Consider the following 25605-nt stretch of genomic DNA (forward strand, 5'->3'; position numbering starts at 1 on the left):
AAGCGGTAGAAGATGATTTTTCAATCAATCAAAAACTATTTTATAGAGAAGTCTTATATTTGGTTGGCAAAAAACAAACAAACAAACAAAATAAACCACACACACAGCCTGAACACATTGACATGGTTTGTATTTATTACAGTATAGCTTGATTTAATATTCATACAAATGATAAAGTCATAGGTTATAACAGAACAAATATAAAATTAAAGTAGATAACTGTATAATCCTGGGTAACTGTATGAAAACGGTTGTTGAATACAATAGAAAAATAAAACGGGGGCACATTTTGCATCTGTCACAGAAAGGAAACAGAATTCTAAAAATCAGACGGCAGACTTAAGAATCGCTTCACTACAAGCAAAATTCAATATGAATTCTGTAGCAAAGAACACATTTTTCACCCGGCAACAACATAATGCAAAATATGATACACACTCACAAACACTCAGTACTTGTACACTTACTCGATAATCATGGCAAGACACTGGGACCAGATGAAAGCACTGATTACCACCACAGTCAGATGAACTTATGAATAGTAACACAATAACAATAATAATAATAATAATATTGTAAATATAACTGACTACATTTCTGACTCTCAAGTGCACAAGAAGGACTTTGTAGGGTGTATGTATAGGCACACATTTGTGCATGTTTTTCAGCTATTAGTCATTCATTTTGGTTTTCCCTGTAAAATCCTCTTGATCTGTCTTAATGAAGCTTTATGCAGACGTTTACAGTGAGTCCAAAGAAAAGGTGTGTTACCAAATATTTTTAAGCATTGCTAAATTTAACAACAATCAAGTTATCCCAGCAACACATGAAGACCTAGGGGATTACTATCAAGATTTGTCATCCCATCCTTAACAGCCACTGTAATGACTCATTTCAGAGCACACTGGGAATAGTTACTTAAAAGTGCTAAAACATGACTTGTGTAAAAAAAAAAAAAAAGAAAGAAAGAAAGAAAGAAAAGTATTGCACTATTCATGAGGTCTTAAGTGATGACACTGCAGCATGGACTGCTCTAAACAAGGGTGTATGTGTGTACGTATGGCAGGTGTGGTTGTGTAATACATTCCTACTTTCACTAAAACCTGACGGCAATGCGAACCAAAGACACTGGTCACTGTCTGTGCTGCCAATCACAAAGTCTCCAGGTTTCAGTGAGAGGGCAGGGATCTGTGTTTCAGTGGATATACTGGGGGGAAACAACAAAACAAAACCCTGAAGATGGAATCACATGGACAGCAGTTTAATGAGTGATCACAGACAGGACATAACAGCCATTTTTGGGGGAGTGTATACTGTAAGTCTGGTCATTTTTGGATGTTCTTCAGGCCTCCATACTGTCATCTAGTGACACCTCGGGTAGTTTCACCTCCTCGTGTTCAGAATGACAGACGCAGAACAAGTTCGTACCATCCACGAGACCATCTGCTAAAAAAAAATCCCCCTGCAGTGAAGGCAACGTTTACTGGAGACAGGAAAAACTCTCCTACTGTAGCTTTTTGAAAGAGTATTTCAGTTATGGAAAATTGGACTTTGCAATGAACTAAAACCCTCTCCATAACATTATTTGTGTACAAAAAGCACTTGTGCAGAAGGGAAATTGAGCAACAAAACCTTTCTACAGCAGTTGTGACACGGCCATGTTGACGCCGACTTCTTGTTCTGCACTCATAAAAACATCAGTGGAGCTTTAAATGAAGTGGGACAGAGGGTTAATTACTGATTTTGGGGGTGTACTACACCTTTACACAAAAGGTCCTTAAACAATACTTAAAAGAGTGGGGAATATATAAACATAAGGCTAATGAGCATTACCTCGATCATTTCACCCAGTGTCCCTGACCACAGGCCAAACATCGGCACTGGAGCAGTGTGTTCACTCTGCCACATCATTTTCTGAGAAATGTTCAGCAAAAACAAAATGTCACATTGTTGGCGGACAGAATGTTATCACAGTGAAACATCACAATTTCAGCAGTAGAGCGTTATATTGTTGGTATCATGTCTTGGTCTGGCCAGTGAAGAATGGCTTAAGTTTCATATGACAGCTTCTTTCCTGGAGTCACTAATTGGTCACATAAGACGGCGTGGGGTTAACAGGTTGACCACAGAAAGCTCGGGGCTCATGGGTTGGTTGTGGAAGTCGGGGGGGTGGGGGGCGAGGGGTTGGTCGCTGCGGCTCACTGATTGGCAGGGAGCAGACCCTGTCTCTGGGCGTGCTCCAAGATGGCATTGTAGCAGAAGTAGTACTGGTCTGGGGTTTGAATGCTGAAGGCTCGCTGTGTTCGCATGCGCCGCACGGTCTGGCACACATTAAGTGAGCCCACGTCCTGTAGCTGGGACAGACAGATGTCCAGGGCACAGAAGGTACCTGCCAACAACAGGTTGTTGTTGTTTTTTTTTTTAAACAGATTGAAACATTGTTGATTACATTTTGCATGTTAAGACTGACCAGTGTAAAAATATAATAATACAACCTTTATATCCAAGTTTTACTGAACTAATAATAGTGAGGTATTCAATGTTATCAACATTCTGGAGGATGTTGTTGAACTATTGCCGCTTTTCCACCACATGGTCCCGGCACGACTCGACTCGGGACGGCATGGCTGGACTCTACACTGTTTGGTTGGTTTTCCATTACTATAGTACCTCCTCAGTGTGGGCGGAGTCATCACAGCACGGCTGCATGAAACTGCCGTGACTTTGTTTTACACGTGACACACACAAACTAGTGACTCGTAAAGCAGTTGTTTTCAGTGTAACTGAATCTTTAGAATCAGTTGATAAAAAAGATTTGTTCAGTACTTCCTGCATGACCGGAGCACAGACTCCGACTGACACAGTCACTGAACTGAAACACAGCAGCAGGGGTTAGTGATGTGATCGCAGGCTTCCAGCAGTGCTATTGCTAAATACACCAGACTCCTCTGTTAAATATTGAGATTTTAGACATTTCCAAGCTAAATGTTGGAGAGTAAAGCAAGTCTTTCTTTAATCATTGTTCGGTTTGATTCTTGTGTCGGACGTCACGCACATGCCTCTTCCAGTGACAACACTCTGACCAATCAGTGGCTGGCATTCTGATGACGTCACAAGCAGGTACTAAAAAAACTACCAGGTACTATCGCTAATGGAAATGCAAAAAAATCATACCATGCCGAGTCGAGTCGTGCCGGGACCATGTAGTTGAAAAGTGGCATTAATGATGTGACCTTCATAACAATTATACCTTGATTGATATAACACTTTTTCAAAACAGGTTACAATGACAGAGAATTAAAAAAAGAGTGCTTTGGGTCAGATATGCACTGTATTCTGGAGCGCACCTGCTACAAGCCTTAAAATGTATAGATTCAAAAAGTATAATATGTTCCCTCCTGTCATGATTCTGTCTGTAGCGTTTAGAATTAAGTGCTTGACACTGTTACATGTTCATGAGAGGAGTGACAGCAGAGCTTTTTGTATCACTAGCTTTAGTTAGGTGTTGTTGGGCAACTGGGGGCATGTTCAATCTCAGGACTCACCTGTTCTTCCAATCCCTGCACTGCAGTGGACCACCATTGGGGGTCCCAGTGGGTGGCCGGTCCACTGAGGTCCCAGAGCCTTCACCATTTTCCTCTGTTGTTTCTTCACGGCTCCCAGGAAGTCGATGAGAGTCACAGCTGAGGTGGGAACGCCATAATCCGGCCAGCTGAGGTACTGGAAGTGACTCACGTGTCTCTGTTCACACGTCTGAAACGACCAAAGAAAGAACACGGCCGTTGACGAGCAGTATAAGGAAATAAATCATACTTAATTTGAAAGTGAAATTATTTTTACTTTGGCAGAAATTAAAGATGAAATAATTATTCTTATTTTTTTTTCCAAGAGTACAATAACCTCATGTGGATGAATTGTTGTTTTCCCATACCCCAGAATAAGCCTTTTATATATTCTGTACATATAGTGTGTATGTAAAAGAGTGAGGTCAGCTCTACCAACATTTTGGACCACCATGTGTCTACAATAAACAAACTTAACATCTTATACCTCAAACTTGCTGCCCATATGTGACCGAGTCATGAGTTACTTCTGTATTTTTTCATTTCAAAATAAACACTTATTTTGAAATAATTCATTATTGCAATATCACGATGGAATATCATGATGTCATCTTAACTTCATACCTCCTACCCCTTGATTTCTCAAAAGAATATCGACTTTTTTTTCCACATGTCCCGCCCAGTACTGACCATATTGGAAACTCAGTGAGCATCAAAACAGGGGTCACAAACTCACTAACGGCTCCACACTGTCATCAACACACTTGGAAGGGCAGTGTGAGGTGACGGACTGCAACATGCAACTTCACCAGTACATTTTAAACACAGCACCTTTACAATTTGAGCTGAGCAACACCGAAAACAAACTGATCCTAACTTTGTACTTGTTATCCAGTTTCTTTAATCTGTACACAGGCTTTAATGATTTGGTGTGGAGCAGTGACTACACTCACACAGAGAGTCTGGGTTACACCTTAGAGATGTTTTATTTCTCGAGTCTTTTTGAGCAATTCAAATGATGCACTTTCCACTCAGGATCTGCATCCGTGTGGTGCTTCATGGCTTTTACCTCAGTGTTGTGCAGTTCAAGGGTTGTGTGGTTGTAGTGGGTGTGGTGGTCCACCCTTTGGTTCACCACTGCCATGTGGCCGTACACCTCTTGTCCCCCTTCATCCAACGGCCAATACTGTCCACATTTCCTCCGACTGCCCTCGTCCGTCCTGCGGCACAGAGACACGAGGACACATGATGAAATAAAACCCCCGCAATTCACACCTTTCGGCACTTAAACGACAAACCACTTGGAAAAGTCTGCTGAAATTACCTGGTAGTCATGACAATAACTAGCACATTTTGCTCCCAAACCATTCTCCAGAAATCCCCATAGGTCTTTTCCAGTGGTCCTACACAGTGCAACAGGAGAAAATGATCTTTATTAAAAAAAGTAAAACATCCAGTAGTTCAGTGTAGTGGTGCATGTCTACTTGATTGTGTAGAAATACCAGCCTAATGAGTCACACCTGGATTAATACATATATTCTAAACGTGTGACAGTTGATGTACCTTGAGTACCAACGTATGCATTCTTCTGCTTGTAGCCATCCATGAAGCTTGCATTGATGTAGTCCGATCTCTGAGGGAATAACAACAAAGTGTTATCCTGAGAATTGAAGGCAGTGCAATTTTAAGATAAGTCTTAGGAAGATAGTTTGGCTCAGCTGTCTCCGTGCGGCTGCAGAAATATTCACTTACTTTTTAAGCACATGCAACCGAATCCAAGTACTTTGTTTATACCTTTTGCTCAGACTGCCAGAATTCTCGCTGGCGCGAGTCCAGCGTGGCTGCCTGTCAAAACTTTGAAGCTTTGAATATTTCTTCGGCAGCCGAGTGATCATGAATGCAACTAGTCTTTTTCCTTTTCTATGAATGACACTCGCAGTGTGAGAAATGAGAAGCACTGACCTCATTCCGTCTGGGTTTCAAACGAACTCTTGTTTGATCAAGGCACAGCACGTCTCCATAGCGATTCCTTTCCTGATTGCAGGCTGCTCTGTAGACAAATAACACAAACACAAAAAAAAATGATGAACCTGATGAGACGTTTAATATTGGGGCCACACGGTTGGCGTAGTCGGTTCGCGACCTGGTCAGAACAAGGAACCATTTTGCATGGAGGATTGCATCTCCATGTGTGCGTGGGTACAAAAACATGCAGATTTGTGGATTAAGCAAAGTGTTTATTTGTCTTTATGTGGCCCTGTGATGGACTGGAGATAAAAAATTCTATTTTTATTGATTCTTATTTTATTGGTTTATTGGTTTTCCTTAATGTTTTATTGTGAATTTTACTCCTGCAAACTTATTGAGTGTTTTTTATTCTTTCTTTTTATGTGAAGCACTTGCAAAGTAACTTGCAGATATTGTAAAGTGCTATATAAATAAACATTGATTGAAAAAGCACACTGAAAATACAGTCAATTCATTTGAAGATGGTAACCATTATTGCTGGGATGAGTACATGTTGCTCAAATACAGTATGTTGTTGACTGTAACAGTAATAGGACGAAGAGTTCCTTACCTACAAGACCTAAAGGCCAGGAGCTACATTATATTTAAAATCATCTAAATAAAACGGAAACACACTGCTCCAGTCATTTAAATGTTTAACGTGCCAAGAAAGAGCTGAAGTCAAAGCAGTAGTTTCAGGGTTTACTTCTGTCTGTCACTCTGAAACATCCCATAAAATGGCTGCTTTTGTTTACAAGGGAATTATTTCATTTTTTGAAATGAAGGTCAACCTTAGGCCTTGTGCATATACAGTATGTGCAACCATGAACTCACTGTGCACAGTGGAAGGTTCCAGGTGGCAGTTCTTTGCGGAGCTCGTCATACTCCTGATGGATGCCCGAGCGCTGGAGCCTGCCGAGGTGTGTCAGCAGTTCCTGCGGGCGCATGGACTCGGGCCCGGGGATGTGAATGGAGGTGTCCTCCAAAGGAATGGCCACCAGCTCATCCACGGGGTCTACGCTGCCGTTCTGGCCCGCCAGCAGCTGCTGGTTCCAGCTGTACGCGTCCAGAGGCAGCAGACCGCCAAGGTGCTGGGGGAGACAGTCTCTGGGGAGGTGTTGACGCAGCTCTGCCATTTTTACCATCTGAACCTGGGGTTAGAAAAAAGACACAGCAGGGTTTCTCAGGACCTACTGAAGAAACAGTTAAGGGTGCACATGCGGCTCAGATCAGTGCAACATGTGGTAAATTGCAGTGGGAATAATACACATCTCCTTATATGGACATCCTGGGGGTGTGTGTTTAAAAGGTCACATATTCAGGCTTTTAAAAATTTGTTTTTTTTCATCTTCTTATGTGTTGTTTAGTCAAAGCTATGAACCATCTTATATCTCATTTTTAGTCGTGATATAAAGTAGCGATAATTGTGCAGAAGTCACAAAATAGACTGTTTTTTCTTTTGTTTTTGTTCCTAAAAATGAGTCAAGGGAAGTTTGAACTGTGATGTATTTCCAAATTTCACTAATTCAATCTGATTTTAATCTGAGTACTTTTTGCTCAGGTGTGTTTAAACAGTTGGTGAAAACAAAAACAAAACATTTCACCGGATTGTGTAGGTTGTGCTTTACGTTTTGATATAGTAATGGAAAAAAGCAGCCTGAATGCTCTGTGTTCTAAAGGGTTAAGACTCCAGGTTCATTTTAGACATGAAAATGTAAATGTAATGGGAAGTCAATGAAACTTAAGAATCAAATTCATATCTCATAACTAACCGTGGAGCAAAACAACACAGTTGACAAAGACGTTTTATTACAAATCACAACCTTCAGTGAAAGCAATGTGGTGGAGTGACAGATCCCAACGACTCATGCTGCCACACGCACAGGACGTATGAGGCAGCAGAGGGGTTTACTGGGTTTGAGAGAACCTTGCAACTATTAGGGGTGAGTGAGTCATCTTCTAACTGGAAGGTTGTGGGTTTGATTCCTGGCTACACTTAGACTAGATGCCAATGTGTCCTTGGGGAAGAGGCTTAACCCCACGTTGCTCCTGACGGCTGTGAATGTGCAGCGTGTGAATGGGTGAAAGGAAGATGAGTGGTGTCAAGCAGCTTTGAGCGTCCATTAAGACTTGATAAACGGGATATAAATACACCCCATTTACCGTTTGTTCCTGGAAAATCCAAACAGAATTTGTGTTTGTGTGTCAACATGAACGTGGAGCTGAAGAACTGACGTGTGTGAAAATGAAAACAAAGCGCTTGTTCATTTACCCTCTCCCTGAGTTTCTCTTTGAGCAGCAGACTGAGCAGATTGTAGGGCACTCGAAACCAAACAGGAGCCCCGACGATCAGCACTTTCTTCAGCCTGGCGGGGAATGCCCCCTGGTGGAGAAAAACAGCACCACAAAAAAAAAAAAACATGTTAAATGAGACTCAACAGTAATGATTTTAGTCTTTTTTTTTTAGATCCTAATATGTAAAGACTTGTATAATTACCTCAGATCTTTCTATTGTGGTGCATATAAAATAAAAACCTTTCTCCTGAGGACATATCACCTACTCCAGTCAATGCTGAGATCAATATGTGGGCACAGTACACCGTGCATGCCCCTGCTGCTCAGTGTGGTCACATAAGTGTTTGAGGTCGACTTCAGATGACATAATAGAAGATCCTTAAAGGGTAAACCACTTACATATAGACAAGCATGGCAGGTAACTGCCACATTACGCACCGCTCTGAGTAACACAGCCGTAATGAATGGATAAAGTCATTCCTCCCTCGTCTCATCAATCTCGCCCTCTGGACAGCCACAAAATTCCAACCATGACACAACCATGAGTTATGGATGAACATATTCCTGGTATGAATCTGTTTAAAAACTCATTTTAATCAATATTTAAAAAGACTGCTGCATGTGCAGCAGGACACTGTACATGTAGACAAATATTTCTTGTGCCCCATGCGAGTCTGACCTTGAGTAAGTTGAGAATCTTCTTGCTCAGGTCCAGCTCGAAATTTGTGTAGTTGGAGCCGGCCATGTCATAGATGAACACCAAGCCATTCCTCTGGGTCTCAAAGCTACAGAAACAACCACAAAAAAAGGTCAAACAATAAGAGTTAGACTTTGACGACACAGTATAGTTGATGTGGAAGACATGAAAAGCTGTCTATGAATACTTTTAACTTGAAAATGTATCCAACTGCGAGTAAATGTCAGGACGAATAAAGGAATTGTTGTATTTATTAAAGGTTCGAGGTAAAATATTAAGCCATCAGTTGTTGAATACCACCATTAAAAAAAAAAAGACTCTCTCTCTCACTCTCAATTGTGTCTGAAGAAATCTCTGATACCCACAAAAAGACCCAGGTGAATTTCCACAGTATTGTCACCGACAGCGGCCTTACTGGAGTCACGCTGGTGTGGTTTGGCAACATTTCTGAGCCATTAAAGACTGAGATGGACAGAAACAAAGAAAAAAAAGAATCTGCTTCAGAATTCTTTTTACACAGGAGAGAGAAAAGGCCTTAAGTGTTAAGACACCAGCCACCTAGCACATGGTCTGCTCCACATTCCTTTCCTCTGGGGGGAAAAGAAAACGCCTGGAGGATCATTACAGCTCAAATCATCCGTCTGACACTTTTCGTTTTACACTGAGATGCTTAGACTTGTGACCAAAATGCATATTTATATATCTTATTAATCAGTATATGCGAGTTTGGCATGAGTGGACGTGCTTTTTTTCTTTTTTCTTTTACCGATTGTCAATAATTCACTGAGTTTAGAGAATATTTTATCGCCGTGACACTTTTTTGTAAATGTATGGCCTTCGATTAAAAAAACAAATGTAGGTCAGCGAATGAACATGCATGATGAAGAGCAGATGGACAGAAAATATTTCCTGTGATATTTACAAATGCAAAGTATTTATAACAGAGAGTGCACAGGTTTATTGCAGATGAAAAGTGGATTATATTCTATGGAGCTCACCTTTCCACGGCCCGATCCAGGAGGTAGAAGAGGGCCTGAAGCACCACGTGGTTACCTGTCTTGTTGGGGTGGTGAAGTTTAGCTGTATACAAGGCAATGGAAGCTCCTGAAGGGTCCCGCACACTCTGAAACGACACAATATGAACATATCATATGAGCTGCGAGTTTTCACTAGCAAACCTCACATCTCTTGGTTGGTGGGGCAACTGCTCTTCACTCGCTAAGGTTATTCAGACAGGATGTCTGGAAATGTGGGTCTGAATGCTCCGCGGAGTTTGTTGTTCCCATATGACGAACACAGCGGGACATTGTCTGGGTGAGACATGTGCACAACAGCAGGAAACCCTCTGGAAGATCAAGGTGAGGGAGTGACGCCTGGTTGGAGCATGAAGGAAGCAGGAGACTCACCCATTCACCCACCATGGATTATCCTGAATGTCTCCTGCTCAGTTCTCATACTCTCACTTGGACAAGATCCAGAGACTTTACAGGAAAGCTGGCAGGAGAATATCTAGAGTGACTTCTGCTGACGAGTGCAGTACGTGTCTGAAAGCAGCTTTACGATAATTAGCAAACAAACCTTTTATGTGGAACACTTTTGTTCTTAAATGAAAACAACTCGTACAAGTGGAATTATTCAGACTTTCCTCAGAAATCATGTGGTACTTTTAGCCACTTATTGGAGATTACTGAGGCCTGTTTTTTTTACGCAACAGTGCCAAATGGAAGCTGCATGCAGAAGTGAAGGGTGAACAATGACCACAGGGGGGCACTTCAGTTCATATGCTGGTTACTGGCACATTGCCAAAGGGGGCTGTCAACAATTCAAGCAGGAGGAACAATTCTCGCCAGCACTGATGCTGCATGTATTCTTTCTTCCTGAGAGGGACACAGAGGGCATATTTTTTGTATATATATATATATATATAGCATATTTTCTGCTGGTGTCACAACGAGAGGCTCTTCTTCACCAGAGATACTGTGGAGCTGGTCTTTGTGAGCAAATGTTTTCTTGAGGATTGGGGGGGGTGGGCGGGCGGGCGGGCGGGGCTAAAAATACCTCAGACAGGATATGAAGCCCGCTGCTGAGGCTCGGGAACACAGACGTCAGACAAGAGGATATACAGCATCAATGCCACTGTGGCATGTCAATAGGGAAGGAAGAAGGGAAATGCAGGAGAGTGGGAGTGTGTGTGTGTGTGTGTGTGTGAGTGAGTTGGAAGTGGGCATTTGTCTGGTTGTTATTTTGGCTGACAAAATACTGCATTTTCTCTGGCACGAGAACACCACTTGGAGTGAAGTTTAAAAGGAGAGCCTGATTGAGAGCATGCCTTCAGATGAATAATGTAAAACCGTCTTAATACATTAGCAAGTTGGGACCCAGTGAAGTGCAAGTTATTGACTGATGGATTCTTAAGCCAAACTCCATACAAAGCAACTTAAATGTGCGTATAAAAAAAAGAAGTTACGAATCGGAATATTTCTGTCGGTGCCGTCAGTCTGAGTGCTCATGTTCAGACACAGAACTGGAGAGTGCTTAACTAATTCAGAAAAGAAACTGTGAGACTACGGTGGCAGTCTCCGGCAAACAAAATGATGAGCAACAGCTGAGTGTGGGGCGAGAGTCAGCAGAGACACTAAAAGATCCATGATATTCTACATTTGCTCTACACCCACAAAGCCATGACAAGAAGACCTAAGCCGGCAGTCTCGAGCTCACGTTGTCTGACATCAGCAGCGTGTCTGTGGCTCTGAAGTTTTGTCAAACCAGCAGGAAACTGCAATATGTCCTTTTTATTATTTACTGTTGACTATTCTCAGCTGTGGAGTAATACACGATACCTCACTGGTATTGTGGGATCGACACACTTGGATCCATCAACTCTTTCCATCTGTTTTTCGCTAAAAACATTATCTAAAAACATTATGCTGCATGATAGCATGATATTGGACTTTTAGCCGATATCTGATATAGTGGAGGTGCTTGGGCCGATAACTGATACTGATACCAATATACAGTCTTTCCTTTTGCCCAACTGCAGAGGTCATGTAGTCCCTTTATTGTAATTAACATAATATTTTTAATGTTCACATTGCAGCAGATGTGGATATATAGTATGTTTATTGTGCAAAATAATTAAGCATAAAAAATAGCTGTAAGAAGTATTTTAGTCATATTTGCTGATATCCGATAATCCATTGTAAAGCTAATATCTGCGCATACCGATATTGTGCCGACAATATCGTGCATCCCTAGTTTCCATCAATTCATGAATAATATTTACTTTATGTGTCTACATATAATTATTATTATTATTTTCTGTACTGTATGTCTCTGGGCATCTGAATACAAGTTTAACTGTAAACCTGTATGTTCATGTATCTATGTAAAACTTAAAGGGGGGGAGGGGGAATTGTGGGTGTGGGAGGGAACAGCTCAGCTTATGTCTGCTTTATTTACACCGACATTTAATCATTTTTTTAATATGCTGTGTATTACAACGCAGCCACAAACACAAACTGACGGATGTCTGCCATTGTTGCTCCTTGTTTTACTGTGTTCTTCTTCTTCGCTGAATTTATTGCTGGGCTATGACGATGTCACACTATTTACGGAGCTGACCAGGCTTTAGATGCAAAGCAGTTACGGGGGTTTACCGTTCCAAACTGAAATCCACTCTGCACCTTGGTGGAAATGCAGCTGTGTTGTTTTGTGTACTTCTCAGTGAAGACCCCCTTGATAAACTATCTCAAGGGTTTACACAAATAAAAAGGAGGTTAATCACATTCTATATGACCACACAGACTTCATGTAGGGGATGCCAAAAGGGACAGGGACACTTACCAACACAGTAAACTTTCCACTGAGCAGCTCTGAGCGCAGAGGCTCCTCGTGAGGCTGAAGTCTGACGATTCCTTCTTTGAGACGCGTTTCCTGGAGAGAACAGATCACAGCATGTGAGGCTGATGTTACTGTAACAGGCCGTCACTTTGGTTGTGAATTCTTCTCGGTGAACAATAGAGCATTACATGCCTGGCTTTCCTGTGGAGAGAATCCCTCTCTGTTAAGTTTCCATTCCCTTTTTTTCCTCCCCCAGGGACTTTGTGTGGGAGTTTCTTGAACTCACTGTTGAGGCCAGGCTTAAGAGTTGTCGTTTCCTTCTACAGTTTTATTTACTGGTTTACTTATTTTCAAACGTGTCACTTTATTATTACTCCTTTTAAACATTTTGAATGTGTGCGAGTGAGAGACAAATGTGAAAGTACACATATAAGCTTTTGAAAAACATCATAGTTATACAGCATTTACTGAAGTCCGGCCATAAGTCACGTATTATCCGTCAAATGTGGTCCTGACCAGTGAAACTGAGCTGTCATGTGATTGTTAAATGCAACTAAATGGAAAACATGATCATTTGGAGCCAAGTTGTGGATAATAATTTTTTTTCTTAAACAGAAAAAGCTATTCAGTGTTTAAACCTATTCGGTTTAACTTTATTACATTTTCAAGGAGGAGTGTATTTATATAAGATTATACACTGTATTATAATAGAACAAAGTTTAGAAACCAGCAACCTATGGGCCAAAAAACCAAATCAAAAACCTGAAAGATGTTAAAACACTCCATAGAGCTTAGGTACAGTCATTATATCCATCCAAATAAAAACATCTGTTTATATATTCTTTGACCATGCTCATGAGTCTCAGACACCAAGAACTAGCTTTTTGGCACATAAAATGGTCTCATCTTGAATAGAAAAAGAAAGGTTTAATCATGTGATATCGTAGGGAAAACCACATTATCTACACACATAACACATTTTTTTGACAAATGACTTGTCCCCAGTTTCCGTCCTGCTGCTGTCACCGCTTTAAAGCGTGTTAAATGAACTGTGGCATGACTGCGTAGTTTTAATCCTTCTCAAAGTCACATTCGAGGCCTCTGTAAATGAGCTGCGTTTATGCAGGGCAACCATTCCCTGCAGAAACATGAGCCCACCTTGGTGGCTGGAAACATCTTTCCCCCAAAAAAGTAGGTGGTAAAAGTCCTGCCCCGTCTCGATGCTATTCAGGTCATTAGAGCTGGGAACTTTCCGTTTGCTGCAGTGGACTAACTGGTGCAGATCTGAGCAGATAAATCCAATTTGTGAGTTCACATTTGGCCAGAATGAAATTTATAGCAGTATAGACCCATTTAGGGCCAAAAATGAGGCTCCTCCAGTGTCTGGTAGTCATTACGTGGCTTAGAGGAGAAGGTCTAACTTATGTTATTATCTCGATGCTATTTTCGGATGATGAAGTAAATGGGACCTGCAGTCGGATCCACGGGCCCCGCACTCCCAAGGAGGTTTCATCCTGATAATCAGATTCCTGTTTGATGGTTGTAATATCATTAAGGTCACCGATGAGTCACTTTAAACACTACTTTTCATTATTTTCTGGCCCCAGTGAGTGGTGACACTACTTCTGTAAGTATGGCACACTATCAGAGGAGCTCTCTCGGTAGGTATTTAGCAAGCTATATATATCTATATATATCTATATCTATATATATAGATATATATATCTATATATATCTATATCTATATATATAGATATAGATATATATAGATATACATACATATATATGTGTAAGTGTGTATCTATATATATATACACACACAGTATATATATACATATATACACGTATATATATGTATATATATATACACACACACACACACACATATATACATACATATATATACACGTATATATATATATGTATGTATATATATATATATACACACACACACATATATATATATATATACACACATACATACACATATATATATACACACATATACACACATATATATATACACACACATATATACACATATATATATATATATACACATATACACATACATACATATACATATACATACATACATACATACATACATATATATACACACACACATATATATATACACTACTCCAATGTGAGTTTTACACATGCATGGGTCTATGGTTCCCCTCATGGAGGTCATGGAGGTGGTTAGGACCGAAGCAAACAAACAGGAAACAAAAAAAGGGAAACAGCCATGCTCGTTAGAGATTCTGTATGTAGTTGTTTAAGCTTCAGAGAGATTCAGTGTGCTGGGAAATCACATTTAATAAACATTTGTTTTATCGTCGAGCATGTGTTGAAAGCATTGTGATCTATTTTTGTGTTTAATATCCTTAGAACCACCACTTTTTTTCCTCTGCTGGCAACACTTTGGAGTCTTAAGTTTTGTGGAAAGCTGAATATGTCTGCACATTACCTCTTGAAATATCCCCACAGTGTTTAATTAAAGTGTGTCGAGTTGGTGTGTGTGCAAGTTAGTACGTGCGTGTGTTTGGCCTCGGGTCTCTGATTCATCAGTTCAGGCAATCTCTTGCTTGGCGTGGCCGTCTGAATCACTCTACCTCACAGTCAGTCTGCAGGTCTGTGCCGTTTAGCTTCTAATGTTTGTGCACTGTGACATGTCTCAATGTTCTTATCTCATGCACCTTGTCTGATTAAATAGATTTTGGTGTATACATCAGTCAGTACTTCTGTACTTAGTGTTGTGCCTCAGATTTCTTTAAAATACCTGCTCCAGGTAGATATAACTATGACAATTAATGTTTTATTCTTTGTTACATATTGTTTTGCAGTTTCTGTCCATTTGACGATTTGACTGTGTTACTGTGTCAACATTTCCAAGTAGTAATAACAAGATATTATTAGTCTACATAATAAGCTAGAAAAAGGTGGAAACACGGAGAAAAGTGTTCCAGTGTAGGTACAGGACCTTTCAGTATTGGTGGGATGTTTAAAACAGATGTTTCTAAATTTAGATGACTAAAACCTGACTTATGTTTTCACTGAAACAAGCTTGAAATGAGTCATGTATCTAAAACTATTTCTTCACATGCTGATATTTGTCTTTTCTGGCTTGGTTGTTCCAACACAAGCATGGAACATTGTCCCTTTTTTTATTTTATTTTTTGTAAAGCTATGTCTACCAAAGTTCTGCTGATAGAAGCTGTGGCAGACATGATGAACATCACAATTATTTCACATTTCAATGTTGCCAGAATAATAAAATAAAAGGTATACTTCATCTTTGCATATCTTTGATTGTGACCTCATTTGCATATACCTTTTTTAACATAATACTGTATTTTGGCAGGAAAATTGATTCCATCTCACTCTCCTTACCCTGTAGCTGTGGAATAGCTCGATGGCTCGGAGGACATCGAATTTGCGAGCCATGAGGAACTTGACGGCCAACTCTCTGGACAGCGGTGACACTCCATGCTGACTAGTCCACTTGTTGATTTCCTCCAGAAACTGCCTGGTCGCCTGAAACAGACACATATGTGGTCACAAACTCCTGGAATCGAAAGGGCCAAACAGGAAGGAAGTGAAACCCGGGGCTTTAAACTTGATACATCCTCAAGGGAAGTGCCACCTACAGCCTCGCAGGGTGCTTGACACACTATGACGGCCTTGCAACACAGACAAGAGTTAAGGATTGGTCACTTAATTGGAGCCATGAACACACCCAGGGACAAAAAAAATAAAAATAAATGTTAAAGAGTGCATTCATGTAAACGACAGAACGTAGGTGAATTTTGTGCCAAAAAAAAAAGTTGCACAAGAAAAGATGGAATCCTGCTGAACTGGTGTTTATGACTCGAGGAGTGCAGTAATGACAGGGTAATAGTACTTTGCAAAAAAGCCAGTCACATGTGTATTTGTTGAAGGCAACACTGTGATGTTTGATGAAAGGATGTTTTTGATTTGATATCCAAACCTGATTTCCTGTCCCTCTTGGCAAAGAACAATATGATTAAATGTCCATCAAACTGTGAGATTAGAACGCTGGTCGATGCTTATTTGTTTATTGCAAAATCCGAATGCAACCTCAGGCGAGAACCACAGAAGAGGAAATTAGACATCAATTAAGAAATTAGACATAATGTCAACAATTATACTTGTATTAAATGTGCACTCATTCAGTTTTATGGACATTTGATGTGCTTAAGGACTTTTATTTTGAAAATATCTGCCGACAACAGGAGGTTTTCAGAGCTTTTATTTTGAAAATAGCTGCTGAGAACAGTTGCATTGCACCAGGGTTATGGGCTTCAAAAAAGAAAAGAAAAAATATATTATTATGAGCAGTAGTTAATAGAGGCAGCCCATGCCGCAGTGGGAAGGGTCACTGGAGGGTTGCCAGTTTAAATCCCAACAGATCAAGGGCTGGAGTTCCTTAATTGGACACTCGAAATTGTCCCCAGCCACATCCTAGTGCCGGTCCCAAGCCCAGATAAATGGGAGGGTTGTGTCAGGAAGAGCCTCCAGCATAAAACAATCTCTTCCAAAACAAATCAAATATGTGACTCACTGAAAAAAAAGAGTAGGTAATCTGCTGTAGTAACCAAGAGAGAGGGAGAACCCAAAAGAAAAAAAAGATTAGCAGTTAATAGAAAAATGTATTTTATAAAAGAAAAGTCTTAAAATCAAAACGTGTTTTTTTGTTTTCACACTTTTTGCCCTTCAGTAAAGTGATTAAAAAACACTGCACTTGTAAGTTGGAAAACGTTTTTACCATAAAGGCCTTGTAGCCATCTTACGGCAGTCTCTCAGGCGCTTCCTGTCCCTCCCCTCTGCTCTTAATATACACTCTCTCAGGCCAACACCCCTACCGCCCTCTGCCCTCACCCAGTGAATCGTCAAAAGGCGACACAGGAGGCAATGAAAGCTCACACTTTAAACACAGGGTTCCGCTTCTCTGGTCAGGCCCAGCAGCAGCAGCAGCGCTGGTGGTGGGGCATGCATAGGAGACAGGAAGTCAAGTTCTGGGAGTCGGCAGCTCTTCAGGAATACAAAACGATCACTGACGAATGAGCGGCGAGCCTGAAGACAGGATGCCACTGTCTCTCCGCAGGAAAGCCAGTGCTTTTACAGACAGGTGTGTGTGTGTGTGTGTGTTCTGCTCTGTTCAGATGCCTTAACATGCAAGGGATGGGGCTGAGTGCATCTGACAGGACTGAGGTCGCTTCATGTCCCGATTCCCATGGGGGAGAATGTGGAGGGCCGTTTTTCTCTGAATTCTTTTACAACATAAGGGAATAGATCTCTAAGGGTTATATTAAATTACCCAAATACTGGCATGAAATACAAGACATTTATACAAGATGTGACACATAAACTACGAAGAACATGCTCAAGGGATAGTTTAAGTTTTTTTAAGTGTGGTTATTAGGCAGCATCTATAGACAACATCCATACTACTACTACATACATAACTTCTGCTCCAGATAATCCCTAATAATCGTCCCCGTCTCCACAAAATGGAGAGATTTAAAAAAAAAACCTGCTGGCTCCAGGGCTGCATTTCAATCAGGATGGGCAAAATGGTCTGTATTGATAACCACTCAAAGCTCTTTTGCACCACAACATTTCCATTCACCTATTTCCTCACACATTATGAGCAACCTTTTTTTTTTTTTTACAAATCTATCATACCCATTTACTCACTGGTGGCACAGCCATCAAGAGCAACTTAGAGTTACTTTCTTGCACAGGGATAAGCAGAGCCGGGGGACTTTCAACCTTAACGGTTAATATCCGAATCGCTCCACTACGCTCTAAACAGCCATTAGAAATAATGATACACTTATTTGCATTTGTGACTCGACAATCGACCACATTGCCCATTTGATAAAAATCCTTGTTTTTACTTTTCACCATTGTTGTTTCTCATTAGTAGAATGAGAACGTAAACAACTGCAGAGGAGACAATTAACTGTCATTATTACCATGGACACAGATTACTCTTAAATTGGAGATGAAACGCAAGTGTGGACACCGATTTATCTGACAAAAGCGGTTTCTTTTAAGAGAAAACAGTGCTGCGAATTTAAGCTTACATGAAGCCAACTACACGCTACGTGCTGTTAGTGCTGAAAACAGCTGGGACAGATGGGAACAAGCTCATTGGAAAATGTGTCTTCCAGCAGGGACATCAGGAAAACAAACAAATGCAGCCACTTACAAGACTCACCTCATAAACATCTACTCCAGCTTAAACGTCAACTATTTTAAGAATATGTTTCCCACCTCGTCTCACACTCTTTAATCTGCTCACTCCCCTGCACCAAAATCCATGGATAAATTCTTGATTTTTTTTTTAACTACTTTGGTTAAGTTAATCTACTGATGAGGCAGTAAACTGTGCGGCAAACACTGACGACGCCCAAGCACCTCATACGACCCCACATACTGACACATTTCACTGAGAAATTGGTGACTGATCTCATTTCACTCTATAGCTATACTAAGTTGACCTTTGACCCTTGGGGAGCAGTAGGTGTAAAAAAAGCATTGGAGCCGGCCCGTGTGTCCCCACATGAGCCATTTGTGGAACTAATGTGGCATCAGTTGACTGAACACCAGACCAGGAGCCTGTATGTGGACCGGGAAAGATCAAAGAAGCCATTCACATCTCATCTCCCAAAGAACCTTTAAAAACAACAACAACAACATAGACATAGGTCATGATCTCCATACAACCAGCTCTTGTCACACGACTGACACTCAACTCTCGGGTCACATGATAAAAGCTGAACCAGCTGCATCCTCTGAAAGACTGCTGCGTACAGTGAAAGCTTTAAAAGGGGGACTGAACTCCATTTGTCAAAGACTTAATTCAACATTAAAAGTGAAAAAATGTGTTTCACGAAACATTATATATTTGAAAAAAATAAATAAAAAAAGAGTTGCTTGTGTGAAAACATACAATGGTGTCATTTCTCTAGTGGAAATTCTAAGAGGGATGACGACACTAATGCAATGATAAGATTTTCCTCATAATACAACTTTCAATGAACGTATTAAAGCAGAAAGAGAGAACTCAGCAGAGGTGGAAATCCAATGCTTTGGCTCAGAGCAATGATTTGCCTCAGTTGAAAATGACTCGACAAACAAGACTGTTGCAAAGTCAAAAAGGAACACACACACACACGTGACTTTAATTTTGGCCATCTGCTCTTTGTTGTTGCACTGTGACGGGTTAATGCTTCAGTGTTGGCCAAAGACAACTTCCTGTCAGACTGCTGTCAGGTACGCTCAGGTTTCCCACATTTCTATGCTCTGGCAGCTGCTCTTTCTTTCTGAGCCTTTTGAAGAGGAGCCTGCCAGCTCAAAGCAGTGACCCTCGGTTCCTGGAGAAGCCGCTCTTGTTTGGATTTTCTGCACTTGGGCCCATATCCGCCGAAGTGGAATTCGGACTGCAGTGGAGGACGCGCTCCAGAGGAGTGATTTATTCAGTTCCTGGAGGAAGCATAAATATTTGCTTGACCTGTTCCACTTCTGATGCGACGGGAGATGTTTTTCTAATCAAAGTTCTTGATTATTCATTGAAACACTTAATTCTGGTTTAAAATGCCTGACATCAAACATGTAAATAGAGAGAGGTGAGTGCAAGTACAGCATCAGTCTGGATCAGGTCAGAAGTCTTAATTTTCCCCATCTTTAGTTATTATTCACTGATTAGATTCTCAGCGTTCAGCATCTCTTATGCAGGGAACTAATGGACAATGGTGGCTGAAACTGAAAGTCCGGTTACTTCCACACGACTCCATTTTCATATAAAAATGCGCAAATTCTGGCATTTCTGAGTGAGGAAATCTCACTTCCTTCTTGGTTTTTGTTGATCACAACTTGATCTGAATAAGTCAATTAAATGGACTGTTAACACTGACTTTCAGTTTTAGGTTCAGTAGAAGCTCTCGGTGGTTCTTCAGCAGAAGTTCAAGGATCCGCTTTTTCTAAACATGTTTTAATCTGTAAATTCCTTTTTGTAACTGTTGTATGTTGCAAAAGTTGTACGAATGCAGCCTTAATATTTCTATTTTCAATGTTTATTTGCCCTGAATCATTTTATGAATCCCTGCCACCTACAACCTTGACGCTGGGCTCCATCCCACCATGATCTAGTTTGGCCTTTTCTCAAAGTACTGCAACACTTGGCGATTGTTGCTTCGAGCAGCTAACCACGACTACATTAAGGTAATATGTTGTATGCCGCAAAATGTATTTAAAAACAAAGATGCAGCATTTACTGTATAATGTATAGATTAAAGTTGATAATAAAGTATGGAATCCTACATTGTGCTGCTTTAATGGCGACAGAAAACAACAACACCATCCATATTTACTGTGTATTATTCACGTGACCACAGGAGGGACTTTAACAAGCTTTTATCAAGCTTTTAACATTTATTCAACATTATAAGAACAGATGGGATATGACCATTTGCAAATAAATTTTAGACTGTTGTGCCAGTCGTTGTGGTTAGCACTCTTGCCTTTGCAGCAACAAGACACAGGTTGAACAAGGGCCTTTCTGCATGGCGTTTGCATGTTCTCCCTGTGTGTGTGTGTGTGTGGGTGGGTTTTCTCTGGCTTCCCACAGTCCAAAAAGATGCATTATGGGGATTAGGGAAATTGGTCACTCAAAATTAAATAAATAAAATCAAATAAAAAATTCACACATTCACACCTATGAATGAAACCAATGTGTCATAAAATAGAGCCAAATTCAGATTTTCCCTCTTTCACTTTAAATATCTCTCTCGCCAATAAAGAAAGGCAGTATAAGATGACTTAAGCCACGACATTGTCTGTCAATAAAAAAATCCTCCTCCTATCTACGATCACCCAAGTTCCCAACTGGAAAACAAACAAACAAACAAACAAACAAACAAACCTCTACCTCTGATTGGCTTGTACTTGTTGCCATCAGGATCAGAGCCAATCAGAAGTAAGGTGTGGGTGGGGAAAAACTCTGCAGTCACCTGTGTGTCTGTGGGGAAAGGGAGGGGTTTGAATAACATATCAAAAATATTTGCTTGACAACTCGTGGAGCTGGGAGCGAGCCCAGATACACAAGCCCAGAAAACCCACAACTCACAACCACCAATATTTGTAAGAAACTTTACGGAGAAACAAGCCCAAAGTCGCTTATAATAAGCGGACTTGACAACTCTGCCAGCTGCCTTTTTAACTCCATCATTCATTTGACTAATTGCCTGAGTGGATCAGCTAAAAACAAAAACCTCTCTTTTTTAAGTGCTTGAATAGAAAACATTGTTGATCACTATTAAAATGGCCCAGTGTGTAATCATTAGTGACACCTAGAGGTGAGACTGAAGATCACAACAAACTGAGGACTTGTGCGTCAGGGAATGACGGACTTGACTCAACTCTCATTTTCTTAATCTTCTGCTTCAGAGCACATGCTGCCGAAAGCAAGGCCCTAAACCAGGGTTCAAATTATATAATCTGATCTGATGTGATCTGATAAGCAGCCCCACATTATATCGGGTAGATTGCAAATTCACTCATGGGCGATGTTGTAGTTTGGTTGTAAAACATGTTTCGGTCAACTAGTTTGTCTCCCACGTAATTTGATTTTTGATTTACCTAAAGTACACATAAAAAGGGCTTAAACCATCTTTTATTTGAGTGATGAAGCACTTGCACAAACATACATATTGGTGGTAGTATATTCATTTCCTGCCAGTAAACCCTCCGAAATGTCACACCCTTTTATCCTGCAATATTTTAAATGTTTTTAATAACGGCTGCGCTTCATTAAGATGCTGATGCGGTACGGTGCACGCTGACTTACTGGCTGACCTCCCCCGTTTCTATCGTCATGATCTTTTGTTACAAGAAATGGTCAGTGATGTCTCAGTATTGAGGCTTTGATGCCTTGTATCAACATTCCAGCCAGAGGGAGTCACAGTGTGGATGGGAACACTATTAATGTTTCAGCCGAAAGAAAATCTATGGCAGCATGATGGAAACAGTGGAGTGAGACTGTTGAGTCATGGTGACACTTTGACCCTAGAGACGGAGACGTTTTCTTATTGTTGTTATTATTATTATTATTATTATTGCTGGTAAGTTTGAGAGGGAATCACGAATGTCCTTGACATTGTTGGACTGCTGTTGCTAAGCGCCTGTGCTTCATTTCACTGAGTCCCATTGGGCACAAGTCAATACCAAAACAGGAAGTCAGCAACGTCACTCTCTCCCTATTCCCTACTTTCTCTCACTCCACTGCTTCCTGGGAGTAGACACAACACACACACACACTCTAAAAAGCACAAACTAGAATCACACACATGCGTGCACACACACACACACACACACACACTGTGTAACTCATAAACTCCCCCTCCTCCCGAGTCTTGTGGAAACGCTTTTAACAGCTGCCTTTAGAACGAAGTTCCACTACACCAGTGTACACTCCCAAGAGAGCCACCACACCACACACACGTGTACACACACACACAATCCACACAAAAACACCCCCCACATAGCTGTACATGTAATGAGGGCGTCCGGTACCCTAGCAGGGGCCCTGGCTCACACAGGAAATGGAGTAGCCAGATAAGGCTTTCTGCTGACCAGATGATGTGAGAAAGTCAGCGGAGAGAAGATGATGATTTACAAAATAATAATAATAATAATAATAATAATAATAATAATAATGATGCATATATATATATATATTTTATCACAATATGGTTTGTTTGTGTGTGTGTGGCCTGATTATTTTATCACCCACACAGTGACTCTTGTGAGCAAAACGAACAATGTACAAAAGGACAAACAGGGTGTTTTCTCTGCTCTTGTTGGATTTCTCACGGTTGGATCTGTCGCACGTGAACTACATAACCCAGATGAACGCTCTTATTTCGCACCAGATTATTAGATACGAGTGGTGAAAAGTGAGTGCAGTCTTAAAACGTCAGCTGAAAACAGTTGTAGTTCACTTTTTTTTGTTTTGTTCAAAGTGTTAACAGATTAAACAGACTGACCTACTTACTCACTGACTCTACAGTCTCCAAAATGAACAGTGAAGTTTTAGTCTGTGCGTTGACTTTTACTACAGATGCACAAATGTTTATCGGTGTAAACCAACAAGTTGATTCACATCGCATTAAGAGTTAAAGATAGGATTCATTGAAGTTTTAGTCACGTGTTACTTGACTTCCTTACTTACAATTATGTCTTCTACAGAGACAACTAAATAACCAGCGCCATTTATCCACTAAATGCCAAGAAATTGTTTTAAAAAATGTTCAAGCTCTCTAAAACTTTTAAGCTTAGTTTAGTATCACATACAGTCAACAAAGAAATGCAGTTCAAACATGTATGAGAATGTGGAACTAAAGAAAAAAGAAATGGAGGAAAACATGCAAATTTGATTTTTGATGGTTAATTGATTTACTGTTTCACCTCCAGGCTACTTGTGATAAACTGCCAACATTCAGGGAAAAGAAAAAGCGCAGCAAACTCAGATCTACCTCAAATTAAATTTGCTTTTCAGAGCCAAAGTTGAGTCTCATTTTCTTCAAGAGCAAGCTATGCTTTAGAATGATATTGGAAAACAAAGTGTTGATTCTCTTTCTAAAATTTAAATACACACAGAAATCCAGTATTTCTCCTGGGCTTCATGTGTTGATGTGCGACTTCCTGCATTATTACCTTCACCAAGAAAAAAGTAAAGGATAGATTTAGATAAAATTTTACAAGATATGATTACATTGACACTAAGAAAATGAGCAGCACTGGCAAAGGTTTGCACTCTCTCTAATAATAACAACAATAAGAATATTCTTTAAGAAACACAGGTTTGGAAAGTCCTTTGACAGCAGCTCAGACCCAGAAACTTTAGAACACCGTGAGAGAATTAAAAACGAGAAGTTTCACACGAAAGCAAATACGAGTAAATAGTATATTCAATGGTTAGATGGTTCATTTTTACAGATTAATTCCACATTTCCACTCATTTTGCTGCATTTCTGAATAAGAGGGAAAAAAAAGTGCAAATTAGACTCATCTTTACCAGAAGCTAAAAAATCGTAACCGTGATTATCGCGATATGTACCCATGAAGCAACAATTCCGAAAGGGCGGCGAAGTGTTACATGTGCAGAGGCTGCTGCTGCTGAGTGAGTGAATGAGTGAGTGAGTGAGTGAGTGAGGGCGAGCTCGGCCTGTTTCGCAAGCGTTCAGCTCCGGAGCCGCTGGAAAGACACTGACAGTGATGCAACGTGAGCAATAATGCGCCAGAAATCAATACTACATTTCCGCTCTTTACTCCGGGGCTCATTTCGCAACACATCATCCACCATTGCGCACCGACGTCGCCAGTGGCTGCGGTGCGCACATGCAGTGCACACGGACACAAACACCTCCAGGTAGGGCCGAGGCTGCTGCTTCTGCTGCTGCAGCCTCAAGCTCGCAGAGGGGGGAGAAGAAAATAAAAAAGAGTGTAAGCACTTAGACTGCTGAGGCCTACCTGCTCCTCGTCTGCTGATAAAGTAGCTGCCATGATTTCCGTCACTTCCACGATCCCTCTTCACCGAGACGCGTCCTTTTTTCACCAAGTGGAAGATAGCGGAGACGTGTGTTTGTCCCTCGTGTAGAGCAAGCAGCGGGGGCTTCAGGGTTCGTGTCCCTCTCGCTCAAAGTTTAAGAAGACATCTGAAGAGCTGCAGGATGAGCTCAACCTCTCTGTCTGTCTGTTTTCCTTTTGTCACTGTTTGACTGCGTAACACGCAGGCAAATTAGCCCGAGTCTGCCATCCAGAAGTGGAGTGGAAAAAAAAAAGGCGATGATGTAAAAGTCAGATTTCAGAAGAGACGGGGGAGAGAGAGAGGAAAGAGGGGGGGAGAGGACAACACTCGGGCGGAGAAACGAGGCTTTCAGTTCGGCTTCGATGATCACTGGGCTCGGACCGTGATCTGCCGCTCATCCATCAAGGCTTGCACGGATCAGATGGCTGCAGCTGCCCGACGGCTCCTCCATGCCATGAGCTGCTAGTTTGTTGCTTTGAATGTTGCCTTTATGTTGTGAGAGGGAGGTAGCTCTAGTCTGCGCGCGCGCGCACTCACGCGCACAGAGAGAGAGAGAGAGAGATTGGATGATGATGTTTCTG

At 41.0% G+C, this 25605-nt stretch overlaps 1 protein-coding gene across 1 annotated transcript; it reads right to left on the bottom strand.

The window, feature by feature from the left end:
• Positions 1–113: 113 nt before the first annotated feature.
• ptpn9a (protein tyrosine phosphatase non-receptor type 9a) lies at positions 114–25547 on the bottom strand. Its single transcript, XM_044036129.1, has 13 exons — positions 24967–25547; positions 15799–15942; positions 12406–12495; positions 9561–9685; positions 8545–8650; positions 7843–7953; positions 6405–6721; positions 5526–5613; positions 5127–5196; positions 4888–4966; positions 4633–4783; positions 3546–3753; positions 114–2389 (listed from the first exon to the last, which is right to left on the bottom strand). Exons 1-13 carry the CDS (start codon positions 24997–24999, stop codon positions 2199–2201), a joined length of 1713 nt encoding a protein of 570 aa, XP_043892064.1. The 5' UTR covers positions 25000–25547; the 3' UTR covers positions 114–2198.
• Positions 25548–25605: the final 58 nt, after the last annotated feature.

This window comes from Solea senegalensis, linkage group LG10 (assembly GCF_019176455.1).
Source record: "Solea senegalensis isolate Sse05_10M linkage group LG10, IFAPA_SoseM_1, whole genome shotgun sequence".
NCBI classification, from domain to species: domain Eukaryota; kingdom Metazoa; phylum Chordata; class Actinopteri; order Pleuronectiformes; family Soleidae; genus Solea; species Solea senegalensis.